Source organism: Lutjanus erythropterus, chromosome 9 (genome assembly GCF_056507025.1).
Source record: "Lutjanus erythropterus isolate fLutEry1 chromosome 9, fLutEry1.hap2, whole genome shotgun sequence".
Taxonomy (NCBI): domain Eukaryota; kingdom Metazoa; phylum Chordata; class Actinopteri; order Lutjaniformes; family Lutjanidae; genus Lutjanus; species Lutjanus erythropterus.
This window is the reverse complement of record NC_139325.1, coordinates 19,593,156-19,614,075: the sequence shown is the minus strand read 5'-3', so window position 1 is coordinate 19,614,075 and position 20,920 is coordinate 19,593,156. Positions and strand designations below refer to the sequence as shown.

General features: G+C 39.5%; 2 protein-coding genes across 3 annotated transcripts; both read left to right on the top strand.

Moving 5' to 3' along the window:
• Positions 1–686: 686 nt before the first annotated feature.
• On the top strand, positions 687–16,745 carry znf576.1 (zinc finger protein 576, tandem duplicate 1). Of its 2 annotated transcripts, XM_084726386.1 has the most exons (11): positions 687–822; positions 2,200–2,709; positions 3,884–4,396; positions 6,410–10,092; positions 10,181–10,448; positions 11,072–11,269; positions 11,356–11,448; positions 11,572–11,758; positions 11,975–12,182; positions 12,505–12,685; positions 16,612–16,745. In XM_084726386.1, the coding sequence occupies exons 2-11, from the start codon at positions 2,244–2,246 to the stop codon at positions 16,632–16,634; spliced, it is 5,820 nt and encodes a 1,939-aa protein (XP_084582512.1). In that variant the 5' UTR covers positions 687–822; positions 2,200–2,243; the 3' UTR covers positions 16,635–16,745. The 2 variants fall into 2 exon arrangements, with proteins under 2 accessions (XP_084582512.1, XP_084582513.1); XM_084726387.1 differs by lacking the exons at positions 12,505–12,685; positions 16,612–16,745 and adding an exon at positions 12,302–12,342.
• On the top strand, positions 16,654–20,591 carry znf576.2 (zinc finger protein 576, tandem duplicate 2). Its single transcript, XM_084726388.1, has 4 exons — positions 16,654–16,798; positions 17,508–17,623; positions 18,481–18,624; positions 18,789–20,591. Exons 1-4 carry the CDS (start codon positions 16,654–16,656, stop codon positions 19,632–19,634), a joined length of 1,251 nt encoding a protein of 416 aa, XP_084582514.1. The 3' UTR covers positions 19,635–20,591.
• The last annotated feature ends 329 nt before the right edge of the window (positions 20,592–20,920 follow it).

Below are 20,920 nucleotides of genomic sequence, written 5' to 3'. Positions count from 1 at the left end.
AGTTGAGGTGTTTAAACACCTGTTCAACTTGACGCTAAGTTAATTTTCATTGTATGTGTGCTAGAGGCTTCTGGTTTCCACATCACACTTTTTAAAGCTGAATATTAATTGGACCAGGATTGGCTTCCAACCTATTTGTGAGGTCACAAATAATGCTTGTAGACTCACCCCCAGAAAATGGCATTTTCATACACATAGGATAAATAAATTGTGAAAATGTCCTCCTAGTGTCACACTCTGCACATACGTCATTCTCTGCAGTGATGTTCAAACATTCAACTGTAGGAACAAGATGAAAAATATTTTAGAGTGGAGGGCAACTTCAAATTAAATCACTTTTAGGCAAGGTTTTAGTGATGCAGAGTGCCCTGTGTTGTGTAAATTGTAAAGATGTTTGAAAAGAATTTGTAACTTTCTGTTATAGTGATAACATTGACTTGATTCAAGTTAATAGGATTGTACTTTCTGTTGTGTTTATCATTTAATGTATTGTTAAATAGGTTAAAACAGGTTTATGTAGGCTAACTACTATCAAAACCCCTGTATTGTAGTGTGGTTGTGTTGTAGTTTTAGCAGAGAGGACAAACCTGTTGTATGAGTGGGGGGGCTGACCTGCAAAAACCACATTTCCCGTGACTCCTGTGCGGCCGTTGTCAGACGTGACGTTGTGATGTCTGCAGCTTCTCCGTGTTGGCTTTGTGAGAGGCGACGCGGACATGTTTGGGCAGACGAGAGAGCCTAGGTAACCTTAAATCTACTGTACATCCTCCTGCATTCACACAGCTACACGAGTGTCTATGTAAGACGGAGGGGGCGGACAAAGTAAGTGAATATTTTGCATCTCTGGAGCAGCAACAAGCCAGAAATACTAACATTTTACAATCGATTTTTACTGCAAATCAGAAAATTTAAGCTAACAGGGCTACTGCTATCTGTACATCTGCGGTTATCATGTTGAAATTGTTCTAGGAAATTATCATTATGCATAATGATACTTACATATCTGTATTCGTACACATTAAAGTGTGTGAATTTGGGTCATAATGCATCCTCCACCGGCTGCCCTCCATCTCCGTCGGTCTTCTATTGTAATACAAATGTTTTAAACCCATTCATTCATTCTGTGGGCTCCCAGCTGTCGCCGTGTAGATAACAAAGATGCTGTTCACTGCCTCTAAGAAAATCATTTTAGTGCAAATACTCGTGTTACAAAGTAGTCCATTTAGTTTAAATGATGCAGAACTGCAATAATCAGTCGATTAATCCATTAGTTGTCAATTATTTAATTATTCACAAACTATTTTGAGTCGCTTCATTGTTTCATTTTTTAAAGGAAAAAATGTCCAAATTCTCTGATTTTAGTTTCTTGAATGTGAATATTTTCTTGTCTCTTAACTCCTCTGCAACAATAAATCAAATATCTCTGTGTTGTGGACAAAACAAGACATTTGAGGATGTTGTCTTGGGCTTTGGGAAACACTTATTAATATTTTTCACCATTTTCTGACAATTTATTGAATAAACAACTAGGTTTGTTCCATATATCGATTTCAATATGTCATTATATTTTTTTCCATTATTAAAAATCATATTGACATATATTTCTAATATTACAATGCAAGAAATTCATATCTTGGCAATGGCAGTATTACAATGTTGTACATTTATATTGTGATAATGGAAATATTTTAGTGAAGAAGTTAATTCCAAAAAAGGGGTGTGACTTATGTAGCATGGAAGTGGTTTGGTTACAAAAGATCAGCTGTACAGTAAACCATGGTAATATGTAAGGGGTGCAAGAAAACAGCAAAAGGGGGCAATACAACAAACTAATTCACCTCTTTAAGGAGACACCCAGTTGAGTATGAGGAGAGCCAAAATACCGAGAGGAGAGCTCAACAGCTATTGTGAGTTCTAAACTGAAAGTATTTTTCAGTATTTTGTCATATTGTCAAGAATATCATTATCATAGAATGGCCTAAAATATTGTGATAATATTATAGGGCCACATTGCCCACCTCAACAAACAATTAATCAATGTGGAAAATGATTAACGGATTAATCTGTAAGAAAAATAATCTTTAGTTGCAGCCCTTGAATGATGCAAAGACTTTGTTTGGTCGATATTTTAATGATTCATGATGGTTTGCCTGTGTAAGTAAGTCATTCTGTGTTTCTGTGTGGGATCCTATTTTATAGAAACATATGAACAAGTGCACTGAGAAGCCAGGAGGCAGGCAGCCATGCAGAGTCCAACCCAGCCAAACCCTGTGACCACAGCAACCACAGAGCCACCACTGGACACTGAGACTGAAGCTCAGCCAGCAGCGCAGAGTGAACCAGATGCACAAGAAAAGGGGAATAAATCAGCTGCACTTGCTGAGACTGAAACACCAATCACGCTACAGGAAAATGGGACACAGGCAGAAACACCTGCAAGTGTGGCAGTCACACAAGCAGTGGAGAATGAGCCTGCTGTTCTGCCACTGACTGAGCCTTTAGATGCCACTGGAGGGATGGAGGTGGACTCTGCTTTAAAGCCAAGTGCCCCCACTGAACCGGTACCTGATACAAATACAAATCCAGGGCAAAAGGCAAAGAAACAGGATAAAGGTGTACGTGACGGTAGGAAATATGTTCCATCCAAGAAGGCCATGATAGATCCTCTGAAGATGGACATGTCCAAACCACTGATTATGCCTCTCACATGTGAGTATTTTACCTTGTATGTGTGTCATTCTGTGTTATATCTCTCAGAACAAGGCTTGGAATGAGTGACCTGTTTGGTGTTTGATTGTTAATTTGATTTTAGGATGGCACACTCGCCTCTATGACAATTAGAATATAAGAGCACTTTAAGTCACATTTCATGGTTGGGAGGTTCTGATGTTTTCTCAAATCCTAGTTTACAGTGTGATAGCAGGTGGGCATTGTAGTCCACAAAGTAAACAGATAAGACAGGACAAGAAATCTACTGTGTTTTTTTTTTTTTTTTTCACAGTGGCATACTGATTACTATGATTTTCTACAACAGCTGTTGTTTTAGATTAAATACACTGTTGAAAAAATCATGAATTAACTGTGCAGAAACATTCAGAGGGCAGCTTATTTGAGATATTTGAAACCAATACCAATTTTAGAGGGGAAAAATTAACTGATTACTGATATTATGGTTGATAAAGAAAATAGACCTTTTTATGTGGATTATACACAGATTTTGCACTGATATAACTAAGCAAAGCTACTTAGATGGCTTCTCTTGAAAACCACTAACTTTATTAAAGAATATTTAAGTTAGTGCTATCAATCGATTAATCGCAATTAATCGCATTACTGTCTGTAGCTAATCGTGATTAATCGCATATTAATCACACATTTTTTATTGGTTCAAAATGTACCTTAAAAGGATATTTTTCAAGTGTTTAAAGTGTAATTCAAATGTAATTTTGTAACAAAAAAAGGGCAGATGCTGAGCTGATGCAAAGCAAATCATGAAATAAACAAATAAATGGCTCGCACACTGCAGACAGTAGTGTAGTGTCACTCAACTGATGAAGAGCAGCATTGCTTGAAATGTCACTACTTTGATGTGTAAAGTAAAGTGGAACCCTGCGCTGTGCAAGTTGTTTATTTGTTTATTTTGTAATGAAAGAAGGCAGCATTATGCTGCTATCATCTTGCGGCTCAGGGGAGGTTGTGGAAGAGGTAGGGTGTCTACTTTAACTATGAATGATGGTGCTCTTCTGTTTCTGAAGTCGCCATATTTACCCTCTAGAGCCACACTTTCTTTTTCCAAGCCTTTATACTTTCTATAAATAAGTCTGTCTATGTGGAGAATTGTTAAATGCAACTGTTATCCTCTTCCTGCCCCATTTCCCTCCAGCATCTCAGCTCTCCCTGCAGTGCATGGAATGCCACATAATCTTCAGTGATCACAAGAGCAAAGAGCGCCATCTGAAGTTGAACCACCCAGCAGAATATGAACAGTGCATACTGAGAAATGCCCTCTTCGCCTGTTATGTTTGTGACCGCCAGTTCACAAACTCTACAGAGCTCATGGCGCACCAGAAAGCCCACACAGAGAAGAAACCCTTCAAGTGTCCAATCTGTGGCCAGGCCTTCAACAAGTCATCAGAGCTCACCCATCATAAAAAAGTTCACTTTGGCCAGGATGGTTATGCCTGCACTGACTGTGGAAAACCTTGCAAAACTATGACATTGTTGAAGTATCACCGCCGCACACACACTGGAGAGAGGCCGTATGTTTGCAAGGAGTGTGGGAAGAGGTTCACCATGTCCAAAGCTCTGCAAAAGCATATGGTGTCACACTTGCCAGAGGGAGCTGAAGGGGAGGTGGGAGACACCACAGCTAAAGCACAACTGAAGAAAGATGATGGTAACAAAATATTTATTTTGCTAAAATTGTACAATACTTTTTAGCTATGCTAGCCTTGCAGCATGGCTGCACTTTGGTTCAGACTGAAATATCTCAACAACTATTGGATGGATTGCCATCAAACCTTGTATAGACATTTATGGTCCCCAAATGATGAATTCAACTGATTTTGTCAACCCCCTGACATTTCCTTTAGCAGCACCGTGATGTTGATATTGATGGTTATGAGAGACATGTGTGGACAGATTGCTGTTAAATGTGGACATTCATGTCCCCCAGTTGTCAATATTGTACCTACTGACGCTCGCATTTAGTTTGAAGCACTATGCCTTTGTAAAGTCTCACAGGGCTATATATTAATAGGGATGCACAACATGATATATTAATGATTAATAAATAAGAAGTTTAAATTATTGTTATTGTTCCGATATAGGAATTTCAGCCAATAATTATTTCTGATAATATGGAGCTATACTATGTACAGGGCACCACTTAGAGCCCAGTTTTCAAGTTCTCAAATTTCATATGCAGGACAATTACAGTGAAGCAGTCATGGGCAATGAAACTCTTAGTCCTCAGGCTCCCTCCAGCAGTGCTCATGCAATATGTATTAATCATGCAAGTAAAAATGAGAATCTAAGACATAAATACATAAAAGACTACAGAATTATTTTTTCTTTTAAAACTTGAATGTTTATTGGGTTTTGGCTTGAACATTCAACTCCGGTCATTGGGCAACTTCTGCCTTTTTCACAGAAAAAAAAAAAGAAATTAAACAACACCTTTAAGAAAGTAAAAGCACAATCATCAAAAACAAAAACATAACAGCCATGGTTGTAAGTATCTGTTGTCGAATAAGGACATACACAAGTCCATTATCTTGAGGTTTAAATATCAATAAGTCCATGTATATTTTCCATTTTGTCATAAATCATCACATACAGACATTTTCTCTCAGTCTGAACGAGTAGGTCATTGTTTCCATGTTATAAATCTCCCTCCAAATTTCTAAGCAGTGTTCTTTGGGAGGGGGATCTGCCTTATACCAATTTCTTGTTACTGCCTTCTTGCTTGTTACAACAATATCCTGGTCAAATACCTATCATTATCAATAACATAATCATTTATATTACCAAGGTACATAGGTTTGCATTCATTTGGTATTGGATATCCCCGAATGTCTTTAATTATAACAGTCAAATTTTCCCAAAATGTGTGTGGTTTGCATCTCTATTCTACATAAACTCCAACATGATTGTTGTGAAGCAATTTGTTTGCTCTTTATTGTAGTCGTGATGAAATAGTGGGCTAGATTTTTCCACCCATTCTCCCTCTGTGTCCTTGAACTTGTAGTGGTGTGTTGTGCGTCACACATGTTGAGCCATTTTGTACATAGTTGAGGAAGGTTAAGGCTGCAGAATTTAATGTAATATAAAATATATTATAATACTGTGATAGACAGGTGTAGAGTAATGATTTAAATGATTTTTGCCTCTGCTTTTCTTTCCTCTCGTCCGTGTCGCTGCTTGTTTGCCAATGGCAGAGCTGAAAACAACACAAACACACACACACACGTTTTTTAAAAGGCTTTTAACCTTTTGAAACAATGGTGTCAGCTAACCACTAATTAGTACAAGAATATGTAAAGTTATTTTAATTATTTTTCTGGCCTACAGTATATGTATTTAGTATATCAAAAAGGATATACATTCAGGCTACGTTTCTAAGTTATCTAAGGTTATTTTAATAAGTTTAAAATAACTTTATTATAGGCACCCCATGTGTAGGTGAAGACTCTAAACTTGTCAATCAAACACTATTCATGTTTTTGGTTTTGTAAGATTAATATCTGTATATTTGTATCAGCCATAACAACCAGATAATTATTGGTCATCATTATCAGCTCAAATTCTATATTGTTGCATCCCTAAAAATGATAAAACTCTAGAATACAATTTGTCAGTTTGCAGGATATATACCACAATGCATAACAACTTTCTTTATTGTTTTTAGGTGTTTCTACAAAGTATCCGTGCTCTGTATGCAAGGCCACTTTCAAGAGTACCAAGACGCGGCTACATCACATGAAAAATAAGCACAACATGTTGCCTGCTGCGGTCAGTAATACCCTACCAGCTGGGCAGCAAGTGAAACAAAGTACACCCATCATAACTCCAATATCTGTTTGTCAGCCAGCATTACTACAGGTGGAGCCCAATGGACCTCTGCAAAAAGTTGATGCCAATATTGACACAGAGAAGATTCGCAGACTTATTGAATCATTGGGAAATGTGCAGAAAGTGAACCAAGTTGTCATATTGGGGCAGGTGCCACCCCATGCCCCACCACTGGAAGTACATCAGATTTCACAGCTGGCAGAACCTGTAAATCTGAATCTCAATCCACCACAAATAGATTTCATGGGACTGAAACAGACAGAATCTAACACAGCTGAATTGGGCTCTTCAAACAACCCATGTGATCCAATGGAACAAACAATTATACTGGAGCCTATCACACCAGATGGGCAGCTGGAAAATCCCTCTTTCTCAGAGCTAGGTTCACACATAGCAGCAGTTGAAAATATAGAGCTAACGCTGGTTCCGGCTGAAGAAACAGAGAGACCTGAAGGAGAGGTGATGCATCAGATCCTTCAGCCAGATATTAGTGCAATTCAGTCTGATCCCGTGGATCAAATGGTTTGTCAGAATGAGAATGAACAAATCCTTGAGGAAACAGTCATTTTGGAACTCACCCCTGCCTTGATACCAACTGACGAGCTGGAACTGTCCCAAACTATGCCACAGAATGAAATCCCATCCTCCTCTCTGGTACTAACCACTGAACTAGAGAAGACTCCTGATGAGACTGCAGATCAAACTGTAATAGTTGAGCAGGAAACCAGCCTGTCAGATCAACAACTTTTACATACAGTTGAGTTGGATCTGACACCTTTACAAAGAGAACAACAGGACCTTCCCTCTTGCCCTTTTGTTCAGCCGGAAACACTTACACAAACTCCAAGTGAATCTGAAACTAATTCCAAAGAAGAGGTTGATCCACAGATGCAAACAGTGAGTCTAGATCAGGTTCACCCTTTGACAGATGCAGCTGCACCACATGAGACATGGGAAAAGGCTGAACAAGAACAATTTGAACAAGAACCATCTGAAAAATTGCTGGTGGATAACAAGAAAGGTCAGGAGCCAGAAGAGAACCAGTCTGAAGTCGAAAATCCCTCTGCTAAGGAAGAGGTTTCTGAGAAGTTGCTGGTAGATACGAAGATAGATAAGAACGGTCATGAGCAAATGGAAAACCCATCTAAAGTAGAGGCCCTATCTGCTAAAGAAGATGATTCATCACAATTAGTGACAAAGCAGGTGCCAAAGATTTCAGAGTTACCCATAAATGTAATGTCAGCTCAAGAACTGGTAAAAGTGCGGAAAAGAAAGCCAGGATATTTGCAAGAACTGGTCAGATCCATACACAAGGATGATTTACAAATGGATGCCAAACCTGCCAAACGCCAAAGAACAAAAAAGTCTCATCTTGTTGTTAAATTTGGACCACAAAGCAAAGACAAGAAAAACAAGAAACAGAAGAAGCCAACACAGCAGCGTCAGCCAACACAGGAAGCTGTAATAAGAGGTAAAACATCTAAAACAAATCTCTCAGACAAAAGAGTACCATCACAAAAGAAGGAAAGAAGGGGAAAAAAGGGCAAGAAGGAAGGACTTTTGATATCTACGGCTGAAATCAAATTTTCGTCATCAACACAGGACCCACAAGTACAACAAGTCAAAGAGGATACAAGAAAAAATAAAATGAAAAAGCAAAAAGTAGTGGCCACAGAGGGTGTTGCAGATTTAAGTGAGCAAAAAACTGTAGCTCCGCCTGTATTTAAAAAGAAAAAACAAGGGAAAATAATGCGAAAGGATCAGCCCAAGAATGCAAAGGCTGGGAAACGAAAGAAAAATCTATTAAGTGAAGAACAAGAGAAGGCAGCCACAGCAGACATACCTGGCCCACATGTAATGCAAGATGCTTTACTTCTACTGAAAGGTCATAAACAGCCCCAGCTGAAAGTTCACAAGTTAGACACTACAAAGGCATCAGGCAAGACACCAGAGGTTTCACCTCATGAGTCCCAAAAGAATAAAGACAACAAACTTCCAACAAGTAACTCTACAAATAATCATAAAGAAGAAGGAACGAAAAAAGGAGGAAGACCCAAAAAGAACCAGAAAGCTCTCTCATTGTTGTCCTCGCTACAGGTTTCCCGTCAACAAACTGAGACACTGCCCACCAAGCCAAAGATCACCAGGAAACGTAAAGCCTCCTCGAAAGTGGAGACTGAAGGAGTGATAACTTCCTCTCATTCCAAGCATGCCTTAGAGTGCAACGACTGCGGGGAGAGATTTGGTGAAGTTGCATCTCTTCAGAAGCACAAGACGACAGTGCATATCACAGAGAGTCCTGGTCTCTTTTACACCAATGGGAACATCTTTGAAGGGGTCTCCAGGTTGGATCTTTACCAGCTTCCAAAACAGCATGATAAGGTTGTCGGGGTGATGAATGCTGCTACAGGCTGGGATACTGAGCCTGAGATGATGGCATTAGAAGACCGAGAGCGAAGTGTCTCTTTTCCAGCTTTGATTCCATCCCCATCTTTACCTGTTCCTCCTTCAGATGTTGAAATGAGTGCTGATGAAGATAAAGGTGGAAATAAAACAGGAGCAGATGGTCAGTCTTATACCGCTCCAGAAGTACAATCATCATCTGATCAAATGAAAAACAGTGTAACCCCTCCAAGTTTCAGATCTGAATCCCTTTTAAATATCGCTTGTCAGACAAAGATTTCAGAGACAGGAGAGCCTTTGACATCAGACGAGGACAAACAAGAGGAACGACCCCCAAAGAATCCCAGCGCAGAATCTGAAGTCCAGGGTACCATGGACGAAGACATCAAGGAGGATTTACTCCTTGATGTAGATTTAGTCACTGTTGGGGAGCAGAATGATACTTCTCATGAAGACACCGTTCCCTCAAAAAGAACCTTCTGTTCTGACACTGGAAGCACTAGGCATGTTGATAATGAAACAACAGAAAAGAGTCTAATATCGCACACTGTGTCATGCTCCACTCATCAAGTGGAGATCAAAGAAGAAGAGGAAGAAATCTTAGTCCAGAAGAAAAAAGGAGCTGTTGCAAGGAATGCTACAAAGAGTAGGAGGAGAGGAACAGCAGGTCTAAAAAGGGACATGACATCAAAGAGAGTTTCAGTTGGAGATACTGTCAGAGGATCTGAATCAGACAAAGAGCAGGATGAATGTCAGGTAGTTTATGAACAACATCCCATCACCTCAGATTCAGAAGTTAATGACAACGGTGAGACTGCCGCAAAGACTTCAAAGCCAGAGACCAGTCCTGAATTTGAGGCCAAGAAAGCTACTGCTCCTGCCACATCTTTGCCCTGTACATTAGAGGAATCTTCTGACGAGCAAGTGGTGTTGGAGCTGGAATCAGTCACCACTAGTGTTGAAGAGGTGATGAATGAAAGAGGTCTGCAGGGAGGAGAAGAACACAACAGGGACCAGTCTTCAGGCATCATCCTTGAGAAGTTCCTCACCTCCAGACAGAGAGCAACTGCTGACAAGGAACCATTCCTGATGACAGCAAGGAACAATCAAAGACAGGTGAGATGCTAATTCTAGGAACAAATACCAGACATTAACAATGAATGATGAATTCAACATTGGTAACCTGCATTTGTTTTCATTCCAGGACTTGGGCAGCATTGCTGAGAAGGAAGTACAAGCCATTGAGAGCCAGGAGATCAAGGTTGAGGAGAATATCTCAGACCCACCACTGGTAACAGCCACCTGTCAAAATAGTGCAGTTGTACAGCCACAGCACCACCATCGTGACATAACGACTGTTCTGGTGAAGGAGGAGACCAGCCTTGTGCTAAATGAGGTTCAGGCCACACAGGGCAGCAGGCACATCCGATGGAATGTAGAGCCAGTCAGCACTGAAAACAACTCAAGTCCATGTAAGTGTTAGGCCGCAGTGCATGCACATTTTACTTGAATGTTTTGGATGATGGGTACCATAGGATACCTTAAGGTAACTTTAATATTTTTCAACCTGGACCCTGATTTCCTGTCTTTTTGTTTATAAGTGACAGATGGGGACAACATTTTTTTTTTTATTGGTATTGAGGGAGAGTGCAGCAGCTGGTGGAAACAAAACTGAGCTGCAACATCAACATAAAATAGGTCCAGGTTGAAAAATACACAAGCTATCCTTTAAGGGGAGTTGTGTGCAACAACAGTTGAATGCAGTGACTTGCAGACTGTTATTGTGACAGTGAGGTTGCAAGGAAAACATGCTGCAAAGAGTAGGATAATTAAACTGTTGTTACACAACATCACTCCCGTTTGAGGAGCGTAGAATTACATGTTAATTACCAAGCTTTAGAGGTGTTGTTTGGAATATTTTTGAACTGCTGCCTCATCTTTATGCTAAGCTAAGCCAATCACTTGCTAGCTGTAGCTTTGAAAGGTAATGATTAAGTGAGCCTTAATGGTGATAAATCCACTTTGTTCATTCACAGTCTATAAGTCTTCAGGGGCTTTTTTCAGAGAGGGATGTTTTTGGCTGTTTTGCTTTCAGTAATGGAGAGTGAGGAGACAACAAGAGACTGTCGCATGAACCCTGAGTTCAACACCAGCCAGTGTATCTTCTACCCAGTGAAGGAGGAGGAGAGAGAACTTCTGCTTGGAGCTGCTCAGGCCAACAGTGTAAATGTAACCACGGGGACATCCAGTGATGCCCTGCAGACAGAACATCAAGCAGCAGATAGTAATTTAAGTGAGTCATAGCTTTCTCTATGATATTCCTCTTCATGAAAGATTATAAGAAGTCTTTTATCTAAATGTTGAATCTGTCAACAACAGATGAAGGGAGGCATCCTGCACCAGACTACCAGGAGATGAGAGTAAGAGGACTACTGTCAGGACCAGACATCAGTGAATTTGCAGATGGTCAAGGTTTGTTTTCCTTTTTTAAATGACTGGCACTTGTAGCTGCTTGATTAATGTCCGTAATCTTTTTATTAAAAATGTTCATCATACTTTGGATAACTCATCTATATATAATAATGTATCTTTCAGCTGAGGCAGATGCTGAGTGCCAGCATCCACCAAACCTCAGTGACTTTCTCCTCCAGAGTTCAGATGAAGAGGATGTGGGCAGTTTTGAATTGTCTGATCCTCAGCTTGACTCAGAAGCAGAAGTAATGGCATATTTCTACAAGAACCAAATGAACAGCGCACAACAGCCTGTTGAAATGTCTCCAAAGTGAGTCTTCAAACCTACACAGGACACTGCTAAAAATAGCATTAAATTTTAGTAATATTATCATACTGTGCAGTTTTATTGTAGCTTAAAATTATGTTTAATGGGAAAAATAAAGGAGAACTAAGGGTTTTGGAGATAAATGTGTTTTTTCCCTAAAAAATAGTTTTGTTTCGCTCTTGTATGTGGTGCTCATGTTTTTTTCTTTTTCTGTCTTAGTTTGCCAACTTTAACGAGCCGCCTCCAAACACCAAGGGAAGAAAACATGACAAGAGAGCCCATCGATTACTTTTCCAAGTATTTTGGTTGGGATACCTGGGAGGAAATTGCCAGTTGCACAAATAAATTGTCCAACATGCCAAACCCTGTCACAGCCAGAGAGGTTGCACAGTTTGTTGGGATCCACATTGCAATGGGAACTTTGAAGGTTTGTGCTCCATTGTGACCCTTTTCTTGAATGTTTACTTAGCTCTGTTAGCTGCATTCCCCTGCACAGTACAGCTAAACTGGTTCGACCCTACTCACTCTTTGAAAATTTTCCATTAGGGATAGTACCTGGTACTTTTTCCATGAAGGTTCCAAGCAAGGTGAGCTGATACTTAACAGTGATAGCAGTGATCTGTTATACTGCAGTGGAAAAATCAGAAGTGCCAGAAATTAGTTGAGTAGAGTTGAGTTGACCTGTACAAGGTAGTGGAAATATGGCTTCATTTAGATGTAAGTTTATTTGGTCTCTTGCTATTTTTCAGTTTCCTAGTCCGAAGCTCTACTGGGAGGACTTGACTAAAGTGCCCTTGATTGCTGAAGCTATGCCACTTTCCCGTTTCCTCAAGCTGTCTCGTATGTTAAAGCTTGCTTCTCCTGCAAAGGATTCCGGAAGCGGAAATGTCCAGGATGGAAGACATGATCGTGACTTTCAAAATGTACAAGGTAAAAACCTCTCAAGCAAGCAAAGTGAAATTTCTCAGCATAGTGACAGGCAAAGGCGAGGGGACACACCAAATGACCTGAACTGTTCAGACACACAGACTGATCCCCTGTGGAAGGCTCAACCATTGTTGTGCCGTTTCAGAACAGGGTGCCAGTCACTGAGACGAGACAGTGACTATGCAGTTGACCAATATTCACTTCCTTTGACTGGGAAGACACACAATAAGAGACTCTCTCTCCTCTGTACTACACTGATTGGATTTGGCGGTTTGCTCTTACATGTAGACCTTAAATTGGGGCTGTCCGGCAAAGAAGATGCTGTTGAAAAAATGGTCCCCAGAGGTAGCATGGTTTTTCTTTGCAAACAGGAACTCTCCACCCCTGCCATGCTGGAGCGGCTGTTAGTCGCTGGGGTTCACGGTGCAGGCAGGGTGGGAGGAGCCCGAGGACAGATCGGAGATGAGTTTGTGAGCTCAGATGGGAAGCTAATGCTACGCCGGTCGCACTGTGGCTTCATACTTTCTACTGCTGGACACGGCCAGAGGACCATGGCTTCACTCATTGACAACTTCGAGAAGGCCCAGATGTCGGCTCACCTCAACAGAGATCTGCTCAATCTTTACTCCATACCTCTCACGGCCTCAGCCCCGACCTGCTGGCCTCAGGCGGTGCTCTGGTACCTCACAGATCTGGCTTTGGTCAACTCCTGGCTCCTGTACAGACAGGATTACAGGGAAGCATCTGCACCTTTGACTCTCATGGCCTTTCGATTGGAAGTGTCCAAGGCTTTGATCCTCTCCAGTGGTTCTGACACCCAGGACTCAGTTCCCCCTCAACCCCCCATAGAGAAGGAAAATGCAACAAGTGCAACCCCCAACCCCAGTCTGGTGGAGGAGAGTCCTCTGCCAGATGCAGCCACACGGTACGACGGTTCAGGCCACTGGCCTGAGCAGCTTGGGGAGGGAGAAGGGGGCAGGTGTCGTTTCGGGGACTGTCAGAGAACCTCTCGAGTGCTATGCCTTAAGTGTTGCGTCTTTCTTTGTATCTCACGCAACCACAACTGCTTCTTGAATTTCCATAATCAAGGGAGTTTGGGAAAAGAGTACGGTCCACTGCAGACATGACCCTTTATTTTTCAACATTTCACATTCTAGTTTAGAATGTAGCCATGCTTTTGGTGTATATAAACCCGGATAATCAAAAAAAATGGAAGTATCTACTCTGTCCTTACAACTTTTCCATGATGCCTTTCACTGGCTGTGTCACTGTTTTGTAGGACTATTGTGCTGCAGTTTAAAAAACAAATGCTTTGTGTTGTGGCTTATAATGTCATTGAGCAAGTGTAAAAATTAATTTTCCTTCAGAAGGAAATGTAAAAAATACTCATAGCCATACATTTTGTGCTCCAAAAGAAGCAGATAATATGATGTTGACATTGCAATTACCATGATGTTTTTTATTTTAACCTGACCTCATTTACATTCAATCATGAGCTTGTTGTTGGCTCAATAAATTTGAATATTATTTATTTGAATTTCAGAATAAATACAAAAAATAAAATAGAGATGAAAGAAATATATGCATTGTTGTTGTTGTTTTTTTAAAACTGCTGACTCCACTGTTTTGATAGTAGACATTTTGATATACAGTATTTGATACTATATTGTATGTATTGTACATAAATAGTGAAAGCAAGAACAAATGTTAAAATAGAAATAACTGAATGGTGCATATATAGATATACATATACATAGAGTAGGGCTGGATGATGTGGAAAAAATCAAATATAACCATGTTGATGTTTCGGTGCGTTAAAGTGTTAACACGATGAACTTTTTTTTTTTAAATAGTATTTTTAAAATAATCATCAGTAATATGGATATAATGATTAAATGAGTAAAGGCAAATAATTAAATTGCATATTTCTTGCATTTTCCTCAACTGATAGTTGAATATCTTAATCATTATTAAGATATATAAACATCTTTTTCTCAATTTAAGTTTTATTTAAACAATTCTAGCAGCACATTGGTTACGTGAAACATTCATTCATGATACACAAAGAATTTAAAGAAAGAGAATAATACACCAATAAGGCTCTCGCTTCAAGCCGTTAAAACAAATGGCACAAGCAAACCATGTCAAATGGGGTGAAATTACGGACATTTCCAGACGAAAAAAGCAGACCAAACCAAACTGTGAATAAACCTGTGAGCGCCAAAGAAATGGCACACAAAACATATGTTGTTGGTACACATTTTTAATCTGTTCTTAACTGTTATTTGTTAATTATTAATATCCCTGCAAATAATATAGCAGCTAAAACAGTCCAGTAATTTCAGAACATTTTATCACTTTACTGTAATGCAGCTTTTTGCTTATAATGATAACCAAAATATATGAAGATATCTAGTTTCATATCGTGATATTGATGTACTGCGCAGATCTTATACCAGAAGGATGTTTCAATACAGGGTTATGAGCAATCAAATATTACAGATATTATAGAGACCATTGTCCAAATAGATGGTGTGAAGGGTGCATATGAATTAGAAAAAGATTACAAAAGGTTGAGGCAAGTTTGTGGGTGAGTAAACATGTAATATAAGGGTGATTCAGTGTAATGCGGTGCAATGAAGTGTATGGGACGGGGAAGTAAACAAAGCAATTGCAGTTACAGTGAATGAAAATAATAAGTACTTTTCACAAAGTTATTTTAGGTCACGTGACAGAGATCAACCATAGATTCAGAGTGAATAGAAAAGGACGCTAGTTCAAATCCATTATCATAAAGGTATAGCTGTCCTTTTGTGTGCTTTAACAGATTTTATTACTTAGTTCTTAATATTAACAGGTGTGATAATATTTTGAAACAGAATATTTTATTATTGCGTTATTATACTGTATTGCTGTTGAAAGCCATGTGCTTTGTTTGCTTTAACAGTTTGTGTTTCTTTCTGCACTCACTATGATGCAAAGTGTTGCCGTGTATCAGAGACTAAACGATTCGGCTGATCGGTATTTAAAATTTGAATGTTTTGTCTAAACATGATCAATAACACCAGCATGGTATCGAGACTTCCCGGCAGCCATCTTAGTTGTACCAACGGCTATCACAACCGCTCACCAGGAAGTGTCCGATCTATGCGTTGTACTTCTCTGGGGTCAACTCTCTCAGTCAAACTACCTTCAAAGAGCGGTTAGAGGTAACGTAAACGTCTACTCAGTTTTATATTTGCTATTTAAATCTTTTGCTATAGGTATAGATACTGAATTACAGTATATCGATACAAAGCAGATGCATGCAAGCGCCAAACAATGAGTTAAAACTTGGTGTGTGAAAAGGCACGGAAAGTCTTCGAGCCTCTTTGAATGGCAGCCAGTGTTGTTAGCGCTAACCAGTAGCAAGCTAGCTACCGTTAGCCCGCTCGCTAGCCTGGTACTTTATGATCATAGTCAGTTATGTCCACATACATTAAACTGGAACAATTACCTCCTGTTTAAACGGCTGCGGTTTACCTGCTAGAAGCATTAAGTCATTTTAACCAAATAACTGAAACCTGGGTGCTCGTAGGTGTGCATGGAGCTAGTTAGCTTAGCTAGCGGCCTTACAGGCAGGAACGTAACGTAACGTAACGTTAGCCAAGCTGAGCTGAAACTTGAGTGATTCCTGTGGGGGAACTGGACTAACAGCCCTCATGCTATTTACGTTTGGTTTCTATAAACAAATGAGTTTACATTTACAGACAAACTAGCGGGGAACATGAGTTGTATGGTGTCATCTGTTGAACATAAGTAATTCCTAATTTAACGACATGTATGGGATCATAACAGTGTTGTGTTCCCGCTGTTAACCAAACTGCTGCTATTCCCTCACGATATCTAACTGTAGTTTTACGTTGCCTTTATTCTTTGATTGAATCCAGGAGGAGTTGTGAGTGCCTGTTGAAACCATCCGCTGCACCAGGATGGACTCTGAGATTTTGAACATAGAGGAGATAGTGATGGGACGGGGACTGCCGGATCCACCTCCAGAAGTTCCACCTGAAAAGCCAGCAGAACCATACAAACCCATCACTTTGAACGGACCTCCTGCACCCCCTGTTCAGCCCTGTAAGTGGAACACTGGTCACAACTAGGGCTGAACGAGTTAAACATCATCATCATCAGTATTATTAGAAGAAAAGATTATTTTGTCTGATATTGCAATTGTAATATGATTCGTGACGTTAGAGGAAATTATATTTTTACGTTGTTACATTACATTTTGTAGAAAAACACATTACAGTTATTATGCTGTGATTGTTACAGGAATCTGTACCGAACAGATATGCCTTCTTAAGTCTGTAAAATATGATGTGTAGACTAGAACATTTAATCAAAAAATGATTGAAATCACAGTGTGGTCAAATGCAATATCCAGGTGCAATTTTTGGATAAAGATTAAAAATGTGTCACAATATACCATTATAAATGAAGTATTGTGGTGCCACAGAGACCTACAAATTATATTCTCCAGACATACTCATGTTGTTTGGTACAGGTCCCAGAAAAAATAACATAACCTTTTTTTACTTGTGAGTAAAAATAACCATTCTCCGTAAGATTGTAACACTTATACAATGCAATATTTGTCAAATCCCAATCCCAATCGCAATACTATTTATTTATCTTTTGCGTATCGTTAAGCCCCAGTAGCCCATGTAGTGATTTTGATCGATTTCAAAGAATTGTTCAGCCCTAGTCACAACTTTTAACTGAGTTTGCTGAAAGCTATTGAAAGTTTAAACTGTCTTTGCATGATCTCCTTCTGTCTTCCCAGACCAGCATGAAAACCTGCAGTGTTTCCAGTGCTTCATCACATTCTGCAGTGCCAAAGCCAAGGAAAGGCATATGAAGAAGAGCCACCGGGAAGAGTATAAGCAACAGCTCCAACAGGTAAGCTTCACAATACCTCTTTAGTTTATGCAGTTTATTAGTAATGCTGACAGAGTGTGTTAATCGCAAATTTTGTGTAGGACAAGGTCTCCTAATATACATACAAATATATTTTTAATCACTGTTAATAATGGGTAATAATTAAATTGTAATTGAAACTACGTAAGTAGTTAATGGGGCAGATTTCTAATATGTGTTAATATGGCTGTATGATATTGTAAAAAAAACATGATGATTATTTTGAATAATTTGTTGTGAATCATCGTGATATGTTTCACAATTAGTGGGAATGATGATTTTTACATCCCAATTTTAGTTTTCATTTAAAACATAAAAGTCATGATGACGTGACATTTGTTGGGGTCTGGAGGTTAGTAGGCCAAGGCATCACTGCAGCACTACAGTTCTTTATTATAATGCTGTTTTGTCACATGTTTTCTTTGTCAAAGAGTTGCAGCCTCTGCAATTTGGACATGTTGCAAATTTGGTAATATTGTGATTAAATGTGCAGTTCATTTCTTCTGTTTCACCCAATTTTGTGGTAATTTGCCGACCTAGTTTTAATGTACAATCTGTCATATTCTATGATCCTTTATCCTTTATATTGCTGATGGTGACAAAGACCCAAAGTGCATTCCCTTGTTATACCCTGTGTTTGAGTCAAATTATTTTGTGAAACAGAGATTGTTATTTTATAAAATGTATATTGAGCTTGGTGTTGCTCGAGTGTATTTTAGAGAATGCATACACACAAGCATTTGTCCTTGGCTAATAAATTCAATATTATAAACTTGGCTTTAACATTTCTTGTTCTTGAATTTTAAATTTTTTTTCTTCTGTATTTTGTGTCTTTCCAGGGAAACACACTATTCACGTGCTATGTGTGTGACCGCACATTTCTGTCATCTGAGGAACTGACACAGCACCAGCCAACACACAGCAAGGACGACAAGCCCTTCAAATGCGTTCACTGCAAGGAGAGCTTTAAAACGTTCTCTGAAGTGAGTATTATGTAAAAGTATTTCATTACTTTGAAAATTGCTTGTAAATAATAGCCCCTGCCCTTATTAAACCTAAATAACTCCATAAATGACACAGTTAAATTATGAAGCACATTCTAGTTTATGCTAAATGTTTTCTAACTTTTTACGTGTCACCTTCACAGCTCACAGCCCATAGAAGACAGGTGTGTCCAGAGAGACAGATGGTGTGTAAAGAATGCAATGAAGTCTTTCGGAGTGCTGGACTGCTGCGTGCTCATCGCCTCACCCAACATCCCCGCCCAGAAGTAGAAACTACAGAACAGCCGGAGGACCCAACGAAAACCCACCGCTGTAAGAAGTGTGGTCAGGGCTTTGAAACAGAATCAGAGCTGGCAGCACACCAGGAAAAGTACCCTGAAGGTCAGCAGTGCAACGGCAGCGCATCGTCCATCAAGAAACGTGGAAGGCCTTCCAAAGCTGAAGACCCTGCAGCTGCTGAGAAAAAGGGAAAGCGGAAAAAGAAGGATGAGGCAGAAGCGCCTGAGGAGGCGGCAGAGGCCACCAGCACAGCAGAGTCAGCGGCGGCACCTCCAGCAGAGGAAAAAGGAAAAGCAGGAGGAGCAAAGCGTGGCCGTCCCCCTAAAGCAGCAGCAAAGTCAGAAACAGAAGACAAGAAGAGTCTTGAGGATGACAGTCAAGCCTCAGGAAAGGAAAAGAAACCGAAAGCAGATCCTGCCCCGTCCCGTCAGCACCCCTGTCCTGAGTGTGACCTCACATTCCCCGGCCTGATCCAGCTCCGTGCCCACAAGAAGGAGAAACACACCCCACGGAAAGCCCATCCCTGCGAAGAATGTGAAGAGAGCTTCGCCCGTCCAGAGCAGCTGGATGCCCATATGTCACGGGCTCATGCCGTGGGCCGCTTTGCCTGTGCGACCTGTGGGAAGAGCTTTGGGCGTGAGCGCACCTTGAAAGCTCATGAGAAAAGCCACCCAGAGGAAAAGCCTGAAAACCCAAGTGCAAAGAGATAATTGAGACATTGCAGAAAGTGTATGGCTTTTGAAGATTTTAGTCAGGAATTGTCATTTTTCTTTTAACATTGGAGATCAAATGCTCCCGATGATGGTTTCAGATGAGTTTGAAATGGTTTTGAGAATGATGTTTTAGCAAAATTATACATTTAAAGGTGAATTTTGATTGTTGAAATTCTTGGACAAACGGACACATCTCCTAAATTGACTAACCAAATGTTAAATCCATCTATTACTCCCCTTGTCACAAAACATAGTTTATTTGTAAAAACGTGACCTGTTTTGATTAACTTTTTAAATGATTTGTTTCCGTTTTTTAAGCTTGAAATGTGTGCGGTGTGAATTTATTACTCGGTGTCTTGAGTTGTTCAACTCACTTTGTGGTAAAAATGTTTTTTATGTTTTTTTTTTCCTCTTGTTTTTTCAAAACAAATTGGGTAAGTACATATTTTGAAGCATATTAGATGCCAAGTAGAGATACTATGTTTGAATGTTTAGACAGTTTGTCAAAAGAAATGTGTAATGTACAGCTTCTGGTTCATATTTTTGCATTTTTTACACTTAATATTTTGATTATGTTCCTTTCTAAATTAAGTGTCATTGAGGAAGAATTTTTAAAATAACATGATTAAGTTCTTTTAAGAATTTATTTTGGCCAAGTGTTCCAAATTCAATGTGGAGTGTTTGGCATGTGGGCAGAAATGATCCACTATAATCCTGATTTGTCTTATGGTAAAATTTGCTCTTTTATTTTTGCCACTTACAAGAATAATATTTAATGTCTTAGACATTTCTTAATTGGAACTCGTGGCTCTTTAATGCCTTGGAGTCCCATAAGGAACTGTGTAAATCATGTTATTCACTGATTGGACTGTTTCTCCCCCCACTGCAATGTGTCTGGACACTGCAAAAATGTAATAAAACATGCTATCCCAAGGGAGGCTGCTGAAGAAAGAATTTGCCTATTTGTCTTTGTTCTCACTTTTATTCTTGTATTATCTATGTGCAGGAACCTGAAATGTGATCTTGTACTTTATGTGATGAAATCATGACTTTTATTCTAGAACAGGACATACACTGGATATGAGGTTATTCTTGTTAATATAAGTGCCTTATTTTGTATTAGTCAGTATTGAACCAACAACCAACAGATTCATTTTTAAACCTGATTCACCTGGTAAATTTTATATTATTTTGCAACTTGTAAACAAGTGTATGATTAAGAAAGATTACATTTAAACCTCAATTTAATTTTTCTAAACATTCTTCTTAACATTGATTAAATT